This window comes from Oryx dammah, unplaced genomic scaffold (assembly GCF_014754425.2).
Source record: "Oryx dammah isolate SB20612 unplaced genomic scaffold, SCBI_Odam_1.1 HiC_scaffold_10, whole genome shotgun sequence".
In the NCBI taxonomy this organism is placed as follows: Eukaryota; Metazoa; Chordata; class Mammalia; order Artiodactyla; family Bovidae; genus Oryx; species Oryx dammah.
This window is the reverse complement of record NW_024070194.1, coordinates 31644803-31666061: the sequence shown is the minus strand read 5'-3', so window position 1 is coordinate 31666061 and position 21259 is coordinate 31644803. Positions and strand designations below refer to the sequence as shown.

Sequence of the window (21259 nt, the reverse complement as noted above, 5' to 3'; positions counted from 1 at the left end):
AAGGTACAGCCATTTCTCTCACAAAACTCCTCCCTGATGGCTGGTAACACAATGCTCATCCTGCCACAGGGCACATACTCTGCCCCTCCCAGTGGCCTGGTATTCCAATCTCAGTTTCTAGCCATCCAAAGACCACAGGATACACTCTGCAGAGATTGAACATGATCTCAGCCAGAAGGAGGCAAAGAACTACCTAAGGTTTCCCACCCAATAACTTGATCAAATTAGGTCTTATCACTGAACAATTATAAAATTTTTCCTGAAACGTCTTGTGCTGTTTCAATCCACCTGTTCTGTTAGGTTCTTTTCTTCAGTCACAGCAACTATCTATATTATATTGGATCTTCTGTCTCCCATGGATCTTTGCTTTCCTCTAATTAACTTTATCTGTATTCACAGGAATCATGTCTATTCCAGCAGTTTAATTTTCATTCTAGGTTTTGCTGTAATTTACTTGTATCTCTTTACATGTGTAACCTCTCATTTCATCTCATTTTGTTATTATTATCTTCTGTCTTCCAGCTTGTTTTCTGAATTCAGATTCTCATTATTTTGATTCATAGCACAAAGCAGCTGGAAGGAATCTTCTGCTTTCAAGTCTACTTTTCCTCTATGATCAGTTCTTGTCAGTTTTATATGCTGTGTTCTTTCCTTTTTACTTTTATCACCATAGATATTTGCATTTGCAACAATGTCATTTCTTTCATCTTGCTGCTGTTAGATTGCTCTCCAGATATTACATTCCCAAAGTATGTGAGGTTTTTCCTTTTTCCACTGTATCTAAGACAAGTTAATCTTTCCATCCTAGTTTTAGTGTGAGAGTCGGCATTTTATGTTCTATTCCCTTCTCTGAAAGTCTAAAGAAATGTTGGGGCTCAGATGTGGGTGGTGTGTTCAGTCTATTAGAATAATATTTCCAAAGTCTACTTGCCTCTGAGATTTTGTTTGTGTTCTTCCTCAGAGATCAAATTTTGGGATATCCAAATTACACAGAAGCTCTGACTTCTGGGTAGGGTCAGCCAGTTAATCAGTTTCCCCACTCTTTACCTGATCCTTCTCATCAACTACTTCTTCTACTATTCAGTTAAAAGGGTTTAAAAAAAAAAAGAAAGAAAACCCACAGTGATACCTAATCAGTTTGCTTCTTTCTAGATTTGGGGCTATTAGTGTTAACTCTCAGAATTTCACTGTTATGGTTTCTGCGGGGTAAAGAGGAGTAGGTCTTACTGTTCCTATGTGCCTGTTTTAAGTTTATTGGATCAGGTGATACTCCTTACCTAATTGCTCAATTTCTAATTTTTTTTTTTAACTTAAAAAACAGCAACAACAACAACAAACACTTTTTGCTCAAGGAAAGGAAATTCAATGATGAAGTTTCAATTGGAAATCTTAAACCAGAAGACCAAGGTCATTTGTTTTGCAAGAGGACCCTTGGGTGACATAAAATAGGAACTGTTTTTTAACGTAACAAAGTTTTGGGTTAACAGGGTCGTAGAGAAAACAGAGTGAGGGTAATTCCTGAAATATACTTATCTAAGAGTATCGATGATCAAATTTATGATCTAAAGTTCCAGAAATATTTCTTCTAAAAGGTGTCACTATATTTACTTTTCATGAGTCAGTAAAAATTTATCTGAAACTATATTAGTATTTACACAAAATACATAAAGCTGTAAAATCACTGTAGTTTTGATCAACTACAAGTAGAAAACATGTTAAAAATCTACAGAATAAGTGTGGAGATACATTCGTTAGATTACTCCTTTCTGCCCATGGACAATGCTTTAAAGTCTCCCTCCTCCACTGCTGTCATGTCTAAATCAAGAGTCTCCCAAAGAGCTGGAAAATCATGGAAGATCTTCATCACAGGTTTGAGTTTTGAAAAAATAAACAGATGTGAGTCTGAGGAGTCATTCTGGGCGACAGGGAATGCTCACAGACTGCGTGGTAACGGGCGATCCAAATACCAAGTGCTCCAGGGGCTGCATGTTCATCACGTATGTCACTGTGGAGCAGGTGGACGCAGCTATGAATGCAAAGCCAGGAAGCGGATGGAAGAGATGTGTAACCAAAGGGGGAACTCAAGAGAGGATGTTCAAAGTCCTGGCGCCCATTTAACTATGAAAAAGATTTTTGCCGGTGGCATTAATGAAGACATTGAAGAACACTAAGAGGTTATCTTGAACAGTAGGGGAAAACGTAGGTCATGCCTGGCAGAGGCAGTGGCAAAAGAGAGGCTTTTGTCTTTGTAACCTATGATGACCATGACTCCATAGACAAGACTGCTGTTCAGAAACACCACACAGTGAATGGCCATAACTGTGAAGTAAGGAAAACCCTACTTAAGCAAGAGATGGCTAGTGCTTCATCAAACAAAAGAGGTTGAAGTGGCTCTGGAAACTTTGGTAACGTGAATGACAACTTTGGTTGTGGAGGAAACTTCAGTGGTCAAGATGGCTTTGTGGCACCTGATGGTGGTGGTAGATATGATGGATGTGGGGATAGTTATAATGGATTTGGTAATGACGGAAGCAATTTTGGAGGTGGTGGAGGCTGTAATGATTTTGGCAATTACAATAATCAATCTTCAAGTTTTGGACCCATGAAAGGAGGAAACTGGAGGTAGAAGTTCTGGCCCCTATGGTGGTGGAGGCCAGTACTTAGCCAAACCATGAAACTAAGATGATAAGGTGATTCCAACAGCAGCAGCAGCTAAGGCAGTGGCACAAGGTTGCGGAAGGTTTTAATTACTGCCAGGAAACAGAGCTTAGCAGAAGGGAGCCAGAGACGCGACAGGGAAGCTACAGGTTATAACAGATTTGTGAACTCGGTCAAGTGCAGTGGTGGCAGGGCCCAGCTGCTACAAAGAAGACGTTTTAGACAACACCCATGTGTATGGATGAAAAACTCGAGGTCTGTATTTGCAACTAACTGTATAACAGGTTATTTCAATTTCTGTTCCATGGAAAGCATAAAGCACTCCAACAAAGGGTTTTAATGTAGTGGGTTTATTTTTCTTTTGCACCCATGTTGTTGATTGCTAAATGTAATAGTGTGACCATAATGCTGAATAAATGTGTCTTTTTTATTAAAAATGTGCTGTGCAAAGTCAGTCTTCTCTTAGGCAATTTTGGTAAACAACCCCAATGGTATGAAGCTAGAATTATTTCAGGGTGATGCTAGGTTCCATTTGAAATTTATGCACAACCTGCTTGGGTAGAGAAGCCATTGTGTTCAGAAATCTTGGTGTAGCTGAACTGACAGTTACTGTGTTGTGACCTGGAATTCACTGTTAAAAAGTTACCCAAGCAAAGTCATGGAGGTTTTTGGTTATTAACATAACTGTTGGTATATCCTATGCAATACATCTAAGTTGAATTATGGTAACAGATAAAGCTATAGATGGGGATGAAACTTGTATTGCTTACAGATTATAATCACCCATTATAATCTGTAAGCAATAAACTATTTAATATCCTCAAAATAATAAATTAAAATTAAAAAATAAATGTAGCTCATGAGGTTTACCAGTCAAATAAAAGTAACAGGTGACAAAAATATATCTAAGAACAAATATTTGTGAAAGAAACAGATAATTCATTTAATCTCTCATTCACTTGATAATTATTTGAGCACATTCTATGCACTAAGCCAAACTGAGTGAATAAACAAGGTCTCTAATCTTGGAAAACACAAGGTAGAAAAGGTAGAAAAGGCAGATAATGAGCGAGTACAACAATGGGTATATTAGTAGAATTAAAGTATAGTTAAAAATTATGAACAGTGCTCTAAAGGAAATGAGAAATATGAAAGGAAACAAGGAGCACCTGTCTGAACTGGCTTATTAGGGAGGATCTCATTATGGCACAGTTAACTGACAGGGTATGTAAAGGGTAAAAGAAACTAGCCCTGAGGTACAATGGCAGGAACAGTCTAGATAGAGGGAACAGCAACCGTAAGTAAGGAGTTTTAGGTAAGGAAGGAGAGTTGGCGGTGGCAGGAGGGGAACAAATTGGGTATCAGAAGGTAAGCAGTGGTCACATCAGGTAGGATCATTAAATCCCATGGGAAGCCACTGAAAGGTTTTAAGAAGGCCATAAATGATAAAATGTATACCCTTAAAAAAGCATTCTAGTTGATATTTAGAAAATGGATTAAGAGGAATGAATGAAAGCAGACAGACTTGATAAGAACATACTGCTGAAGCCTAGATGAGACACTGACAAGCTGGTCTTGGAGAGAAAAGAATGAATATGCATGCATTTGGTGACAGAATTGATGGGCTGGATAAGAGATTAATGTTAAAAGGAGGTGAAGGAGAGGAAATATCAAAACAACTCCCAGATTTCTTGCTTCAAGTGAAGATGATGTCAGGCAGAGGTACTAAAAATCACACAAATGGTAGAATATATGACTTTCATAATATCTAGTATAAAATGGAAGGGATGATCATTTTCCTATCTTTAACTTTACCTTTACTTCTCAGGGTGGCAGTACTAGAAGTAGTAAGAAGTGGTTAGATTAGGGATAGCTTTCAAGGGTAGGACTAACAAGACCCGCTGACATACTGTGGCAGACGGACAGTAGGGTGGGCCTCATGATCCCTGCCTCCTCATGTTCATGTGAGCAGCATCCATGATTTGCTTCTAACCAACAGAATATGGCAAAGATGATGAGATGTCATTTTCATGACCTCTATCCTGGTAGCAGGCTCAGTCAAAAGACTCTCCTTGTGGCCTGGTAAGCAGCCTTACTTCATTTTACTACTGGGAAAACCCTAGTGATAAGGAAATCTGGGCAGCCTCCAGGAACTATGAGGTGACCTCCAATTGACAAACAGGAAGAAGTCAGGGCCCTTAGTCTTACAACCACCAGGAAATGGATTCTGCCAACAACTTGAATGAGCTTAGAAGTGGATTCCTCCCCAGTTGAACTCCTAAATTAGAACACAGGCCAGGGAACACCTTGACTGCAGTTAAGCCACGCCTACACCCCTAACCAGCAGACACTATGAGGTAACGATGTGTGTTGTTTTAATCTTCTACGTTTGTGGCAATTTATACAGCAAGAGATAACTAAACATATACTGATGTGGAGTGTGAAAAAACATGAAGTCAAGGATAACTACAAAATTTGGGGGCTTAAGCAAATAGAAGAATAGAGTCGTCATTTACCGAGATAGGGACTTCTGGGGCAAAAAAAGGCTTGGAGGAAAGATCACTTTGGCACACATGCTGTTTAAGATGCCTAATGGGTAGCCAAAGACTGAGAGGTCAAATAAAGGGGTAGAGATATGGGAACAGGAGACAAATCTAGGGAGCAGATATAAACTTGAAAGTCACCAGCATAAAGGCCAAGATATAACATGAGATCACCGAGAGAATAAACAAACACACTCACCAAGAGCACCAAGAGGGCTGAGCCCTGATGCACACCATCATTCAGAAGTTAGTCAGCTGAAGAGGAACCAGCTAAGGAGGTCGAGAAGCAATGAGCAGTTAGGGGGAAAAAAAAAAAGTCAAGGAAATGTACAGTTCTGAAAGCAAAGTGAAGAAACTGTTTAAAAGAGGGAGAGACTAGTCATATTAAATATTGGTGAAAGATCAAGTAAGCTGAGGACTAAGACCTGAAAATTTAAAACCCATTCCTTAGTCACACTAGCCACATTTCAAGTGCTCAAAAACATGTGGATAGTGACATAACAGTGAGACACAACAGTGCAAACACTGAACATTTTCGTCATGGCCAAAACAGAAACTGTCCATTGGAAAGAAACAGAAGACAGAAAAACGAGCAAAGATGCTGCTGTTGTGGTTCAGCTGCTAAGTTGTGTCTGAATCTTTGTGACCCCCACAGACTGCAAACTTTTGTCCTTCACTGACACCCGGAATTTGCTCAAACTCATGTCCATTGAGTTGATGAAACTATCTAAACATCTCATCTTCTGCTGTCCTTTTCTCCTTTTGCCTTCAATCTTTCCCAGCATCAGCGTCTTTTCCAATGAGTCAGCTCTTTGCATCAGGTGGCCTAAGAATTGGAGCTTCGGCAACAGTCCTTCCAATGAATATTCAGGGTTGACCTCCTTTCAGATTGACTGGTTTGATCTCCTTGCAGTCCAAGGAACTCTTGAGTCTTCTCAAGCACCACAATTCGAAACCATCAGTTTTTTGGCATTCAGTCTTCTTTATGGTCCAACTTTCACATCCATACATGACTACTGGCCACAGCTTTGACTCTACGGACCTTTGTCGGCAAATGACGTCTCTGCTTTTTAACACAGAGGTTTGTCATATCCTTCCTTCCAAGGAACAAGTGTCTTTTAATGTCATGGCTAGGTCTGTCATAGCCTTCTTTCCAAGGAGCAAATGTCTTTTAATGTCATGGCTGCAATCACCATCTGCAGTGATTCTGGAACCCCAAATATAGTGTCTATCACTGCTTCCACTTTTCCCCCCCTTCTATTTGCCATGGAGTGATGGGAACAAATGTCATGATCTTAGTTTTTTTTAATGTTGAGTTTCAAGCCAACTTTTTCACTCTCCTCTTTCACCCTCATTAAGAGGCTCTTCAGTTTCTCTTCATTTTCTGCCACTAGAGTGGTATCATCTGCGTATCTGAGGTTGTTGGTATTTCTTCCGGCGATCTTGATTCCAGTTTGTGATTCTCCAGCCCAGGATTTCACATGATGTACTCTGCACAGAAGTTAAATAAGCAGGGTGACAATATACAGCCTTGTCATACTCCTTTCCCAATTCTGAACCAGTCAGTTGTTCCACGTATGGTTCTAACTGTTGCTTCTTGACCCACATACAGCTTTCTTGGGTGACAGGTAAAGTGGTCTGAACTCTCATCTCTTTAAGAATTTTTCACAATTTGTTATGAGTCACACAGTCAAAGGAGTTAGCATAGTCAATGAAGCAGTAGACTTTTTTCTGAAATTCCCTTGCTTTCTCTATGATCCAACGAATGTGAGCAATTTGATCTTTGGTTCCCCTGACTTTCTGAAACTCAGTTTCTTCATCTGGAAGTTCTTGGTTTACATACTGCTAATGCATAGCTTGAAGGATTTTGAGCCTAACCTTGCAAGCATGTGAAATGAGCATAATTGTATGATAGTTCAAACATTCTTTGGCACTGCCCTTCTTTGGGATTAGAATGAAAACTGACCTTTTCCAGTCCTGTGGTCACTACTGAATTTTCCAAATTTGCTGACAAACTGAGTGCAGCACTTTAACAGCATCATCTTTTAGGATTTTAAATAGCTGAGCTGGAATTCCATCACCTCCACTAGCTTTTTTTTTTTTTTTAATGTGGATGAGCATAAACTTTATTATTATTTGTGTGTGTGTGTTTATTTTTATTTATTTATTTTTTAATTTTATTTTTATTTTACTTTACAATTCTGTATTGGTTTTGCCATACATTGACATGAATCCACCACAGGTGTACATGCGTTTTGTTTTTTTTTTAATAATGCTTCCTAAGGTCCCCTTGACTTCACACTCTAAGTTGTCCAGCTCTAGGTGAGTGACCACACCATTGTGATTATCCAGCTCATTAAAACCTTTCGTATATAGTTCTGTATATTCTTGCCACCTCTTCTTAATCACTTCTGCTTCTGTTAGGTCCATACCATTTCTGTCCTTTATTGTGCCCATCCTTGCGTGAAATGTTCCTTTGATATCTCCAATTTTCTTGAAGAGAACTCTGGTCTTTTCCATTCTATTGTTTTCCTCTATTCTTTGCATTGTTCATTTAAGAAAGCCTTCTTATCTCTCCTTGGTATTCTCTGGAACTCTACATTCAGTTGGATGTATATTTCCCATTCTCCCTTGTCCTTTGCTTCTCTTCTTTCCTCAGCTATTTGTAAAGCCTCCTCAGACAACCACTTTGCCTTCTTGCATTTCTTTTTCTTTGGGTTGATTTTGGTCACTGCCTCCTGTACAATGTTACAAACTTCCTTCCGTAAGGAAATCAACTATGAATATTCATTGGAAGGACTGATGCTGAAGTTGAAGCTCCAATACTTTGGCCATTTGATACAAAGATCTGACTCATTGGAAAAGATCCCGAGGCTGGGAAAGACTGAAGGCAAAAGTAGAAGGGGGCAGCAGAGGATGAGATGGTTAGATAGCATCACTGATTCAATGGACATGAATTTGAGCAAACTCCGGGAGACAGTGGAGGACAGAGGAACCTTGCATGCTAGAGTCCATGAGGATGCCAAGAGTCAAACATGACTTAGTGACTAAACAACAACAAACAATAATCATAAAAAAAAAATAGCATGGAATGTATTCATAGATATCACAAGAAGAGATAAAGCCGAGTATGACCGAAAGGGGAGGGGGACAAGTGAACAATATAAACCAGTAAGGTAAACTTTATCTTTCAAAGCTGAAATGGGAAACAAGGTCACTAGCTCAGAAGGAAAATAGGAGAAAATGTGGTAGAGATCTAAAAAATGAAAAGATAATATGACAGCTGAGCAGGAGAATGAGAGAGGGAACGAGAAAGAATTAACAAAGTGTAAACTCCTGTAGGAGTCAGGAATTATTGGCATTTACCCAATCTCTTGAATCTGTACATTCATGTGCTTAGTCACTCAGTCATGGCCAACTCTTTGCAACCCCATGGACTGTAGCCCACCAGGCTCCTCTGTCCAAAGAGTGTTGCAGGCAAGAATACTGGAGTAGGTTGCCATTTCCTTCTCCATCTGTACATTCATATCTTTTGCCAAACCTGGGCAACAGTTACTTCTTCAAATACTTTTTCAGACACACCCAGTTCCTCCTCTGCTTCCAGGGCTCCTCTGGTGACAGAAATGTTAAGATATTTTGTTACAATCCACAGGTCTCTGCAGTTCTGTTCATTTTTAAAAATGTTCTTTTTTCTCTGTGTTGTTCATTTTAAGGAATTTCTACTGTTCTACCTTCAAGTTCACTGATTCTTTCCTCTGTCCTCTCCTTTCTATTGCTGAGAGAACTGTTGAAGCATTTTATATAATGGCTGCTTTAAAATCTTTGTCAGATAAGTCTAATATATGTGTCACCTTGGTATTAATATCTCTTGATTGTCTTTTCTCATTCGAGTTAAGATTTTCCTGGCTCTTTGCTTATCAAATGACTTTCAACTGAAATCTGAACATGTGGGGTATGATGACGTAAGACTCTGGATCTTATTTAAATCTCCTGTTACAGCAGGCCTCCTCTGACACCACCCCAGGAGAGAGACAGAAGGTCCACTCATTCTTGCTATTACTGCCAGGCCAGGGTAGAAATCCCCACAATGACTCCACTGATGTCACAGGAGTCAGGGAAAACTCATTAATGCCTGGTGCAGAAAGTCCCAGCTCTCTAACTGGCCTTCTTTAACCCTACTTTGGCAGGATGGAGGGGGGTGATTGGAGCACCTCACTATCTCCTAGCATTAAGAGGAAATTTAGACTCTACACTTACACTTTCCAGGCAGGGATATGAGTGAGGCCATAGTTCTTTCTATGGTGTTTGGATAGGGCAGAATGGTTATTATCTAAAAGTTTTTTGTCTTGCTAACCTGCCTCTTTCCTGGTCCTCATGCTAGAGAAAACAGGGTTTTCTTGGGTTTTTTCAGCTTGTACCTATTAACATTTCCAGACTGCTGATTTTTTCAACATCAAGTCTGAGAAAATATGAAACAAAAGGAAAATCCCTGGGACTTACCATTATGTCATTCTTTGGTTCTTGGGTAAGACTGCCTTCAGAGTTTTCTTATGTTTGTTTTGTATCTTCTTTTATATATAATGTCAGGGCTTTTAACTTACCATACAAAGGGTTTTGTACTTACCATACAAAGAACAGGGCAAAACAATCTTCATTTATTTGTGATTTAAAAAATTTCCTTCTTCATATTCTATTTCTAAAAGAGTTATCTGCTGTGTTTACTGTGTGTTCCTTCTAAGTTTGTCTTTAATTCGGAAATTATTTTAAAATTCTTTCCTAACTTCTATCATCTCCTTTCTGAAATGTTCTAGTTCTGATTATATGTTCTTTAATGCCTTTTATAATTTTCTTGTATTTTAGCTTATTTTGGAATATTAAGTTATAATATTTATCAATTTTGTGAATATATTTTTTTTTATGCTTATATGTTTGAAGGGGTGTTATTCTACTTATTCTCTTCTTTTCTGAAATCTTTTCCATGATATTTGACCTTGATATTTTTCTGTTGCTGAACTTTAAGTAAAATTACTTTTTCCTGAACTCTTATAAGAGAAGATTTATTTAGCTAGTTTTTCTTAATTTCTCAGCTCTCTAGCTCCTCTTCTGTTGTACTGTACTGTCCAACTATCCTGCACCGTACTTGCTGAGGTCTCCTGGCTCTGTTTCCTTCCCAGACTGTTATCTGGACTCTTTTGAACTTTTCCTAGGCTGTCTCTGTCCTGTTTGATGTGAATTCTATTTCCAGCAGCGTTTCCTCAGTTTGGGGCTTTCTCCGACAAAGTCTTTGACTAGTTCACTTTGAGAGTTAATAAGTCAGAATCTGCTTCAGCCTCTTCAGAGCCTACTACATATCCCTTGAGCTCATTCCCCTACTAGAATATGCAACATCTTCCCAATTACAGTTGCTGTTCTCAAAGCAGCTTGCTGAGTTTCCCAGTGGGTTTTCAGGTCTACTGTTGGCGGGCCCACTGCTCCTCTCTGCTTACTGTGACAAAGATACTGACAGCACATTGGTCTTATAGCTGTCAATGGTTTAACTCCACCCATTTGAGCAGATGCCTTTTGACCAAGTTTGTTACAGATGCTGCCCCTGTGTCTTAGTTGTTTTGTGTTTTAATTTTTAAATTTTATTTATTTACTTACTTTTGGCTGTGCTGGGTCTCTGTTACTGCACAGGCTTTTCTCTAGTTGCGGAGAATGGGGGCTACTTTTTACTTGCAGTGCAGTGGCTTCTCACTGCAGTGGCTTCTCTTTTTGCAGAGCACAGTCTCTAGGCTGTGCAAGCTTCAGCAGTTGTGGCTCCTGGGCTCCACAACTGTAGAGCACAGGCTCAGTAGTTGTGGCACACAGGCTTAGCTGTTCTGTGGCATGTGGGATCTTCCTGGATCAGGGATTGAACCCGTGTCTCCTGCATTGGCAGGTGGTTTCTTCACCACTGAGCCATCAGGGAAGCCCTCTGTGTTTTAATTTTTAATGACTATGTTTGGGGGATTCAGAAACTATACTACCACTGTCATATTTCCAGAATTCCTTAAAAAATAGATGCTGATTTTTTACAACATTCATTAGCAGAAAATGTTTAGGAAAAGTTTCTAGGGTGTAAAATCAGCACAAGTAACTATTTATACATTTCTGCTCAATCTCCATAACTAATTCCATTGTGAAAATATATTCTCCCTTCAGGATGAGCAGCATGGAACCAGTAAACAGACCTTGAACCCTGGGAAATATTAGAGAATGACATAATTTCCCCCTAGTAAACTATAAATTCAAGTCACTTCACCTACAGAAATGCTAATTAAATTAAAAGGTAAAGCAATCCCTTATTTATCAAGAATTTACTACATGTACCTAAAGCAAATTATGAGACGGTATATGGAAAAGATGAATTATTCCTTATTACAACAATGAATTCTTTTGGACTCCCCTTTTCAAAATCTACAAGTATGTCCCCAAAAGTCTAGAATACAACTGCCAAAATACTAACAGAGATTTTCTTCAGGAATGCAATTACTGATGATTTCTTTTCTTTTTACTTATCTCTATTTTAACTATCTTCAAAATGGAAAACTAAGCTTCTTATAAAAATGTTTAAAACAACTTACGCTAGAACCATGTTGTAATCTGAGTGGTTGAACATATATCCGCCAACAACCCACATTGTATTTCCATCGACCACAGCTTTGTGAGAGGCTCTGGGGAGCTTCAGGTCAGAATATTCCTCTCGTGTCCAAAATGACTGGTTAGCTGGTATAGGAACCGAACATTCAGGACCTAACAAAATATAACAAATTAGCTTTACAAAATGCAGCTTTCATATTACTGGATTTCGTGAATTCCCTGGTGGTCCTGATGTTAGGGCTCCACCCTTCCACTGCAGCAGGCACAGGTTAGGGAACTAAGATCCCACATGCCGTGCAGCATGGCCAAAAATAGAAAATTACTGCATTTTAAGTTTTAATCATCTAAATAAAACAAATATCTAAAGAATACTTATAGTCTTTCCTTTAGCATCTAAATATCAGACAAATCCCTTTAATTTGCACTTTCAATTTACTCAAGGCTAGTGACCAAGGATAATCTCTAATAAAATTTAAAATCACACACACTCTACTGAAGACCTGACCATATCCAGGTTAGGATTTTTTAGTAATGAAATACTTGCTAAGCTGCTCTCAGAGGAAAGAGTAGACAAAGGAATTATTAATTCAAATGAAAAACTTTATAGAGCTAAAATGTAAAGATAGTCCTGAATGTGTTATAAACTATCCATTTCCTGGAAAATCAAGAAACTCCATTTCTGAGAGGTTTGGCTTCTGCTCCAGCAAATTGGAAGTTAGTCAAATACTTCAATTGTTTAACTCCTCAACATAAGCCAAACTGAATAAACTAAAGCATTTAAACAAGCATATTTCTGGAAATTCAAAATAAAAGTGTTCTGAGAAAAGAGTACATGTATAAAAAATAAATAACTAAATCAGTAACAGCTGTTAATCACCTACCCCTTGAAGAATTTGCTAAAGGGGTTGTTTAATAATCTTTATCTGCACTAACTGACTACTTTAGGATTCTACTGCATAATAAACTCCAATTTTCTGTGAATTTATTGAAAGTTTCTGTGGAGAGACCATTATTGTCAGCTCTTGTCCCACATCTCGGCTTGGGTCTCTGCTATGTCTTGTGGCTGAGACCAAGTTCTCTAAATTCATGAATGAACTGTGAAGAATATTAAAGTGTTTCAAAACTCTATAAAGAGACCACAACCATACATTTACAAAATTCAAAGATTTGTAAGAAGTTGAATAAAGAGATATGAAAACACCTCCTGATATTTGATTAATATAAATGTTACAGATACTAGGAACAAAGTGAATCTACGATTTATTAAGCTAAAAACATTCTGTAAATTAAAAGAAAGAAGAAAAAAAAAAGAAAGACATTCTTACCCTGCCACTCTGAGAAGCAGGAGCATCCTCTGACATCACTTGAATTGCAGATGCCTCGATGAGGAAAACCGCAGTTATTTACACAGTGAGGAATGTCACATGCTTCACCTTTCCAGTTTTCAGAACATTCACATTGAACAGTGTGGCTGCTATTACTGATCTTACATTCTCCTCGGCCTGAGCAATTATTCGGACACATGTCAAAACTATAAAAATAGTGGAGGGAAATTAAATCAACACAAAGCAACACTCTGATTAATTTAGCAGAACTTCCTCCTACATAAGGTTTAAGAAATCTCACTAGCCAGTTCACTCACAAGTATAACTGCAGTACTTACCATTCAGCCTAAATGGGGTCACTCAAGCCTGCAGAGCTAGGCAAGTAATAAAATAAAATTAAACCTGTTGGATTCTCATAAAAAGAGACAAGCTAGCCCACAAATGATGAACATTATAAAACTGCCAAATGCATGCTTACAAGTCTGGACAAGAAAAGGAAAAAACCAACTAACAATACACTACCATCCTCATTCCTCTGGATTGTCTCTGAAAGTTTACAGAATTTGTTTAAAATTATTGCACAGATTGGTGTATTGTAAATTTCTTAGTAAGCTTACCTACCTATCTCACATAGGAGAAAAGAGAAGGGCAGTTTAACTTTATACATGAGTTTAATCATAAAGTGTTGCATAGCAACATAACAATTATATTGACAACACTTTGAAAAGACATAATTCAGATTTTTAAAAGGGGAGATAACAGGATTAGAAGATACCATAAGAGTGTAAGGAACTTAAAAATTTTTCTTTAGCAAAGCATGTCAGAAAATCAGGAATCAATTACAAAAACAAGCTAATTAACATTCATGTGCTGTGCTGTGCTTAGTCGCTCAGTCGTGTCTGACTCTTTGCGACTCCATGGACTGTAGCACATCAGGCTCCTCTGTCCATGGGGATTCTCCAGGCAAGAGTACTGAAGTGGGTTGCCATGCCCTCCTCCAGGAGATCTTCCCAACCCAGGGGTTGAACCCAGGTCTCCTGCACTGCAGGCTGATTCTTTACTGTCTGAGCCACCAGGGAAGCCCAAGAATACTGGAATGGGTAGCCTATTCCTTCTCTAGGGGATCTTCCCAACCCAGGAATCGAACCGGGGTCTCTTGCATTCCAAGTGGATTCTTAACTAGCTGAGCTACCAGAGAAGCCCAATTAACATTCATGAAGAAAGTGATTCTCCAGGCAAGAATATTGGAGTGGGTTGCCATTCCCTTCTCCAGGGAATCTTCCCGACCCAGGGATTTCCAGGTCTCCCGCAATGTAGGCAGATTCTTTACTGTCTGGGTGTAACATTCATGCCTACACCCACATGTCAGTTCATGATACATCTATAATAAAATTTTGAAAGTGTTTGTATTCAGTATTTTTATAATCTATGTTATAATTTAACACAATAAACGCACATGCCTACTTTTCAAGCCCAGGCTTGTGATGAGCTGCCCAGGTTGCCAAGTCACAAACCTTGGGTACCTGAAAAACTGAATCACCATACTAATCAAGATAAGGACAGCTTTAAACAGTCTTGAAAGTTTACTGAGATCCTGAGAAAATGTGCAAGGAAAAGAACCTAGCATAAAGGTTACACAGGGGGTCATTAGCTATACCAGGAGTTGTCACATATATTATGTAAAAGGCCAAATAATATGTATTTTAGGTTTTGTGGGTCACAGAAGTTCTTATCACAGATCCAAATGCTTAAGGAATTTTATGAGTTTAACTACTTATGAAAATAAACATTAGAAGGAAAAAAAGGAAAAGACAGAGTGAGCCTCTCTCCTATCACAACAAATTCCAAAAGCTGCTCAGAGTCTGTAGTCTACATTTCCTTTGTCATCAATGGGCAAATCTCTTAGTACATGAAAACTACTAATGTTTGTTAAATTGCACTTGGCCAACTCCTCCAGTGTTTTTATCCATTAGTGGGAATGGATAAGCCCCTCTTTTTCAGGAGAAACTCAACATCAGCAAGACCTGGGTTGCAACCGCAGTCCCACAACTTTGACAGTTTACTTTACCTTTTCCTGCCAGTTTCTTCATGTATAAAAGAAGCAGAAAAACAGTGCCTGTATCTGAGTTTCTAAAAGAACTTTAAATGAGAATATTCATGCAAACTGCTAGCACAATGCCTGGCACACTATAAACCTTCAATATATGTTAGTCATTATTACTGTTAAAACAAAGTATACAGTCTTCTGAAAAAATCACAAATATTAAACTTAAATATCTTACTTGTAAGTGATATTAAATCCAGTCAAGTTATAAGCAGCATCACTAAAAAAATGCAGCAGGGCATAACCTGATGTGGCAACAACCTCTGGGACAGTCTCATTGCCATCTCTCTCAGGAACAATGAGGCCGCTGAAATGAAAGCACATGTCTTATACAGGAAAGCACAAGAAGAGACACATCATATGGTGATGGACACAAATTCAACCGGATTTCACTCTTATAATTTGAAAAGTCATTTCTAGGAAGAAAGGTAAAATCCTATGATAAATGCACAGGAATAGATCTGAATCTTTTGCTAGGCTCTCCTCTATTCTAGGGTGTATTTCTAATGAGATTTGAAATCAGTGACCCTATTCATTTTTTAGTAAAAATTTTTATAATATTACTCTGAAAAACTGAGTAAACCTCTACAATCACAGAATGTAACAAACTTTATTAGCTGATGGATACTACACATATACCACAAAAGACGTGAAAAGTAAAAATAGAAATAAAAGTCTGATATACAAACAACCATAATCCCAATACTATTAGCATTCTGATGTATTTGCCTAACTGATGCCATATTACACCTTACATTCTATTTTTCTAAGTAATAGTCCATAGTCTTTCTATGTCTCTAATTCCCTCAGAGTTTTTAAAACCTTACTCAGAGCTCAGCACACAATAGTATCTGTTGGGTCTTTGTAAAGAGAAAGAACTACTGAGTCCAAAGGTCTAAATGATGGTTTTAAGGCTCTCGATCCATATACCAACTTGCTTTCCAGAAGAGAGATGCTGACTCGAAATCTCACCAAGACACCTCATCCTGACAACAAGGAGGATTCAGTTCAGTTCAGTCGCTCAGTCGTGTCCGACTCTTTGTGACCCCATGAACCACAGCACACCAGGCCTCCCTGTCCATCACCAACTCCCGGAGACCACCCAAACCCATGTCCATCGAGTCGGTGATGCCATCCAACCATCTCATCCTGTTGTCCCCTTCTCCTCCTGCCCTCAGTCTTTCCCAGCATCAGGGTCTTTTCAATGAGTCAACTCTTTGCATCAGGTGGCCAAAGTATTGGAGTTTCAGCTTCAACATCAGTCCTTCCAATGAACACCCAGGACTGATCTCCTTTAGGATGGATTGGTTGGATCTCCTTGCAGTCCAAGGGACTCTCAAGAATGTTCTCCAACACCACAGTTCAAAAGCATCAATCCTTCGGTGCTCAGCTTTCTTTATAGTCCAACTCTCACATCCATACATGACCACTGGACCTTCGTTGGCAAAGTAATGTCTCTGCTTTTTAATATGCTGTCTAGGTTGGTCATAACTTTCCTTCCAAGGAGTAAGCATCTTTTAATTTAATGGCTGCAGTCACCATCTGCAGTGATTTCGGAGCCCAGAAAAATAAAGTCAGCCACTGTTTCCCCATCTATTTGCCATGAAGTGATGGAACCGAATGCCATGATCTTCGTTTTCTGAATGTTAAGCTTTAAGCCAACTTTTTCACTCTTCTCTTTCACTTTCATCAAGAGGCTCTTTAGTTCTTCTTCACTTTCTGCCATAAGGGTGGTGTCATCTACATGTTTAGCTTTAAGAGTTGGACACAACTGAGCAACTTCACTTTCACTTTTCACTTTCATGCACTGGAGAAGGAAATGGCAACCCACTCCAGTGTTCTCGCCTGGAGAATCCCAGGGACGGTGGAGCCTGGTGGGCTGCCGTCTCTGGGGTCGCACAGAGTTGGACACGACTGAAGTGACTTAGGAGCAGCAGCAGCAGTTTAATATATGAAAGTGATCTTTTTAACTATGGTTTTGAGCTTCTCTTACGCTGCTTCTGAGTTTGATTTTTCCTATGTTTACTTTCCATCTTTTGCTTTTTTTCATATGCTCATATCTTTTGCCCAGTTATCGTTCAGTACTGCCATAATCTCATTCAGAAAAAGCCTAACTCCCTATCAGGCCCTGTGTAATCTGTTCCACACACACAACCCCATCCCATGAACAAACATCTCATCTATTACAGATGGTCCCCAACTTATGGATGGTTTGATTTAAAATCTTTTGACTATAATTTTTTGACTTACAATGGTACTAAAGGAACTCATTTTCAGTAGAAACTGTACTCAGAATTTTGAATTTTTACTTTCACCCAGGCTAGTGATATGCTGTATGATACTCTCTCATGATGCCAGGCACCAGCACAGAGCTGCAGCCCTCAGTCAGCCACATGATCACAAGGGTAAACAATTACTCTGTACCCAGACAACCATTCTGCTTATCACTTTCAGCACAGTATCAATAAATTAAATGAGACAGTCAACATTAATTATAAAATAGGCTTTGTGTTAGATGACTTTCCCAACTACAGGCTAATGTAAGTGTTCTTAGCACATTTAAAGTGGGCGAGACTAAGCTATGTTGTTCAGTAGGTGAGATGTATTAAATGAATTAAAATATTTTTAGCCTACAATGAGTTTATCAGGATGTAATCCCATCATAAGCTAAAGACGATCTGTACTTCTTCCTTTCACTCGCTCGACCCCAGACATGCTGGCTTCTTTTCTTTCCTAGAGCACATATTTTGGGGCCTATGACTGTCTTAAATGCTCCTTCATTATGACCTAACAATTCTATTTCTTAGTAGAAGAAACACTTGCTCATGTACACAAAGACAAATATATAAGAATCCTCACTATAGCACTATTCAGAATGAGAACAGGTTGAAACCACATAAATGGTCATTCAGGAGCTGCATGAATGAGTCATTACATATGTGGAGGTCTCTAGGACTAACAAGGCACTCATCAAGCCATTCTGATGAGTAGGGGAAAAAAAAAAACAAGCATTAAAACAACAGGCCTAGTGTATATGTACATTTAATGTGTATTTACATAAGTGCATATAAAAATGAGTGGAAGAGCATATAAGCAGAGTGTGAGGAAGAAGAAGGGATAGGATGTTTGTTCAACAAGTTTTTAGTATGAAGACAGAACTCTAGGAACCCAATGACCCTGAAGGTGCTCTAGGGGTTGCAAAATAGTGAAGCATTTTCTACTATGTATTCAACTGACAAATACTAAGTACTTACTACAAGTAAGCCACTGTTCGGGTACAGTGAAGACGTCTCTGCCCTTACTGGAGTTCACCTCTCAGAGAAAGAATAAATAAGGCTAGATAATCAGTCCCCTACGCCTGGCCCACAGGTGTGTATACGTAATGTCAGGCAGAGGTAAAGGCTATAAACGGAAATAAAACAGTGTGCTACTTTAGAAAGGGCATTTAGGGAAGGACTCTTGGAAGAACTGACATTTGATCACAGACCTAAATGAAGGTTTCAACCATCACCATGCTTTCATCAGTTTTATACACCAGAACTCTAAAACACTGAGGGATAAGTACCTGAAGAGTAGTATCACCCAGAAAAACGCAAGTCAAAAGCAACCTTGGCATAACAAACACTGGCACAGGAAAAGACTGGGGGCTTCAGTCACAAGTTGGACACTCTCTGTTATTCTAGTATGAATTTTAAGATCACAGAGATGTGAACTCCAATTCTTGTTCCAAAAGCCTAGGCATGTTATTAACATCTCTGAGCCTTAGCTTCCTCAAAAGCACAATGAAAGAAATTCTATCTACCTCACAACCAAGTAATGAGAATCAAACTGTTAAAGCAAGTGAAGTGTTTAAATAGCATCTCACACTAGTAGGTGCCCAGTAAGAGATGGCTTCTAGTACGTATTATTTATATGGTGGGTACATGTATAGAACGAATGACTGAATGGGTGGCGGGAGAAAGGATGGAGAGCCACAGAAGGAGAGGGACTAGATGACCACATTGCTGAAGGGGACTAGCTTCCCTACTGTCAGAGACTCAGGCATTTGCTTCTTTTTCCTTCAACAACTTGAAACTCTGACAGTTTCAGAATGTGCTTTCTCCCAGTGTGAAAATAAAATTGGTTTATGACAAAAAAAAAAAAATAGAGGCTTCCCTGATAGCTCAGTTGGTAAAGAATCTGACTGCAATGCAGCAGACCCCAGTTTGATTCCTGGGTCAGGAAGATCTCCTGGAGAAGGGATAGGCCACCCACTCCAGTATTCCTGGGCTTCCCTTGTGGCTCAGCTGATAAAGAATCCACTTGCAATATGGGACACCTGGGTTCGATCCCTGGGTTGGGAAAATCCCCTGGAGAAGGGAAAGGCTACCCACTCCAATATTCTGGCCTGGAGAATTCCATGGACTATACAGCAAAGAACTGGACGTGACTGACAAAAATAAACTTTTACAGAAAAAAGGAATACGAACATCAATCCAGTGTGCAAGGCAACAGAAAGTGTGTGGGTGAGAAAGTGATGATGCAGGTGGGCCATTCAACTGTGACCCAGAGCTGCCTTCACCTCCCTGTCCCCTGCCCCTAGACAGGTGAATAAACACAGACTCAGCTTAGGCTGCAGCCAGCAGTTCAACTTGAGAATCAAGAACTGCTTGCCCTGGGGTTCTTCATAATCTTATATTTTAAACACAGAGTATCACTGTTCAGAACCATTTTTGAAAATCGCTGAACTAAAGATACTGTCTTAATTCAACATTAACTGTCCCAGACCGACATGGACTCTCTAAACATACCTGGGGCACAACCTGACTTTGCCAACTACACTGTGTAAGTTTACTAGTAACCCTCAGTTGTTGTTTTCCTTTTTCTTTTTTAATATTTATTAGTTTATTTATTTTTGGCTGTGTCAGGTCTTAGTTGTTGCTCTCTGGCTCTTTGTTGTGGCACACAGGCTTCTTTCTAGTTGTGGTGTGCAGGCTTAGTTGCCCCGAGGCATGTGAGATCTTAGTTTCCTGACCAGGGATCAAACCCACGTCCCCTGCATTGGAAGGCAGATTCTTAAAGTCAGGGATAGGAGCCAGAGGATGGGGCCAGACAACATCTATATTTCTGACTGGTGAAGGAGGATCTACAATCACAAAAGAGGTTTGACTTGCCACAGTCTGACCATGATTTCAACATGGTGTTGGACACAAAGAGTGACTCCTGCTTTCACAAGACTTCCTCTAACTTCATCACAGTCTAAACAACTGCCTCATCAATATTTGACTTTCTTAAAAACAACAACAAAAACTTCTAAAAAGAATAAAAATGTTCTCAGAGAGGAAAACTATTCTCCCTGCTGCACCACCACTACCACCTCTGCGTCTCCCTCCCAAAAGATATGAGCAGAGTGGCAGGTGTTCCACATCGGTGCCACACTTTCACATTTGTTGACGTGAATTCACCACAAAAGCATAATGTTGTACAACTTGATGAGAGTTGCTCCAGTGGTTCTCAAACTTGCCGAGCAGTGGAACTCTGTTAAACAAACTTTATTCAGAACTTCATCCAACTCAACTTGATGGTTTGCAATACACCCAGTGAAAACACAGTACAACACCTTCAGTTTAGGCTTCAGAAGCTAAGGAGCAAAGCACTTAAATGACCTGTTCAGACTCATGAAGAGACCTGGGCAGAACTCAGATTAGAAGTCCACATCTTCTGAATCCTGTGTGGCTCTCCTTTTCTTTATTTGGCTGAACAATCTGCCGCCACGCTCACTCTATTCTGGACCCCACAGCACATTACACTGGTTTGATTCCTCTAACCAAAGTCCTCCTGACCCAATGGCACTCCTCAGCATCCCATCTTTGTGAAAGTGCCTTATGACTAAACAGTTATTTTCACATTCTTTGGTATGTATGTCAGTCCTTCAAGGGTTCTGTGCTTCAGGGAAATTTCAATTATTAAACACACACTGTCTCACTATGATTTTAGAAGATGCACACTCAAATATGTCGTAAGTTAAA

At 39.3% G+C, this 21259-nt stretch overlaps 1 protein-coding gene across 2 annotated transcripts in view; it reads right to left on the bottom strand.

The window, feature by feature from the left end:
* Nucleotides 1–21259, bottom strand: part of ATRN (attractin) — a 193821-nt gene that overhangs the window by 109306 nt on the left and 63256 nt on the right. For both annotated transcript variants that reach the window (XM_040247855.1, XM_040247856.1), the window contains exons 4-6: nucleotides 15430–15558; nucleotides 13148–13353; nucleotides 11807–11975 (exon numbers count right to left, since the gene is read on the bottom strand). In XM_040247855.1, the coding sequence (XP_040103789.1) occupies nucleotides 11807–11975; nucleotides 13148–13353; nucleotides 15430–15558 (504 nt within the window). The remainder of the gene's footprint in view (nucleotides 1–11806; nucleotides 11976–13147; nucleotides 13354–15429; nucleotides 15559–21259) is intronic.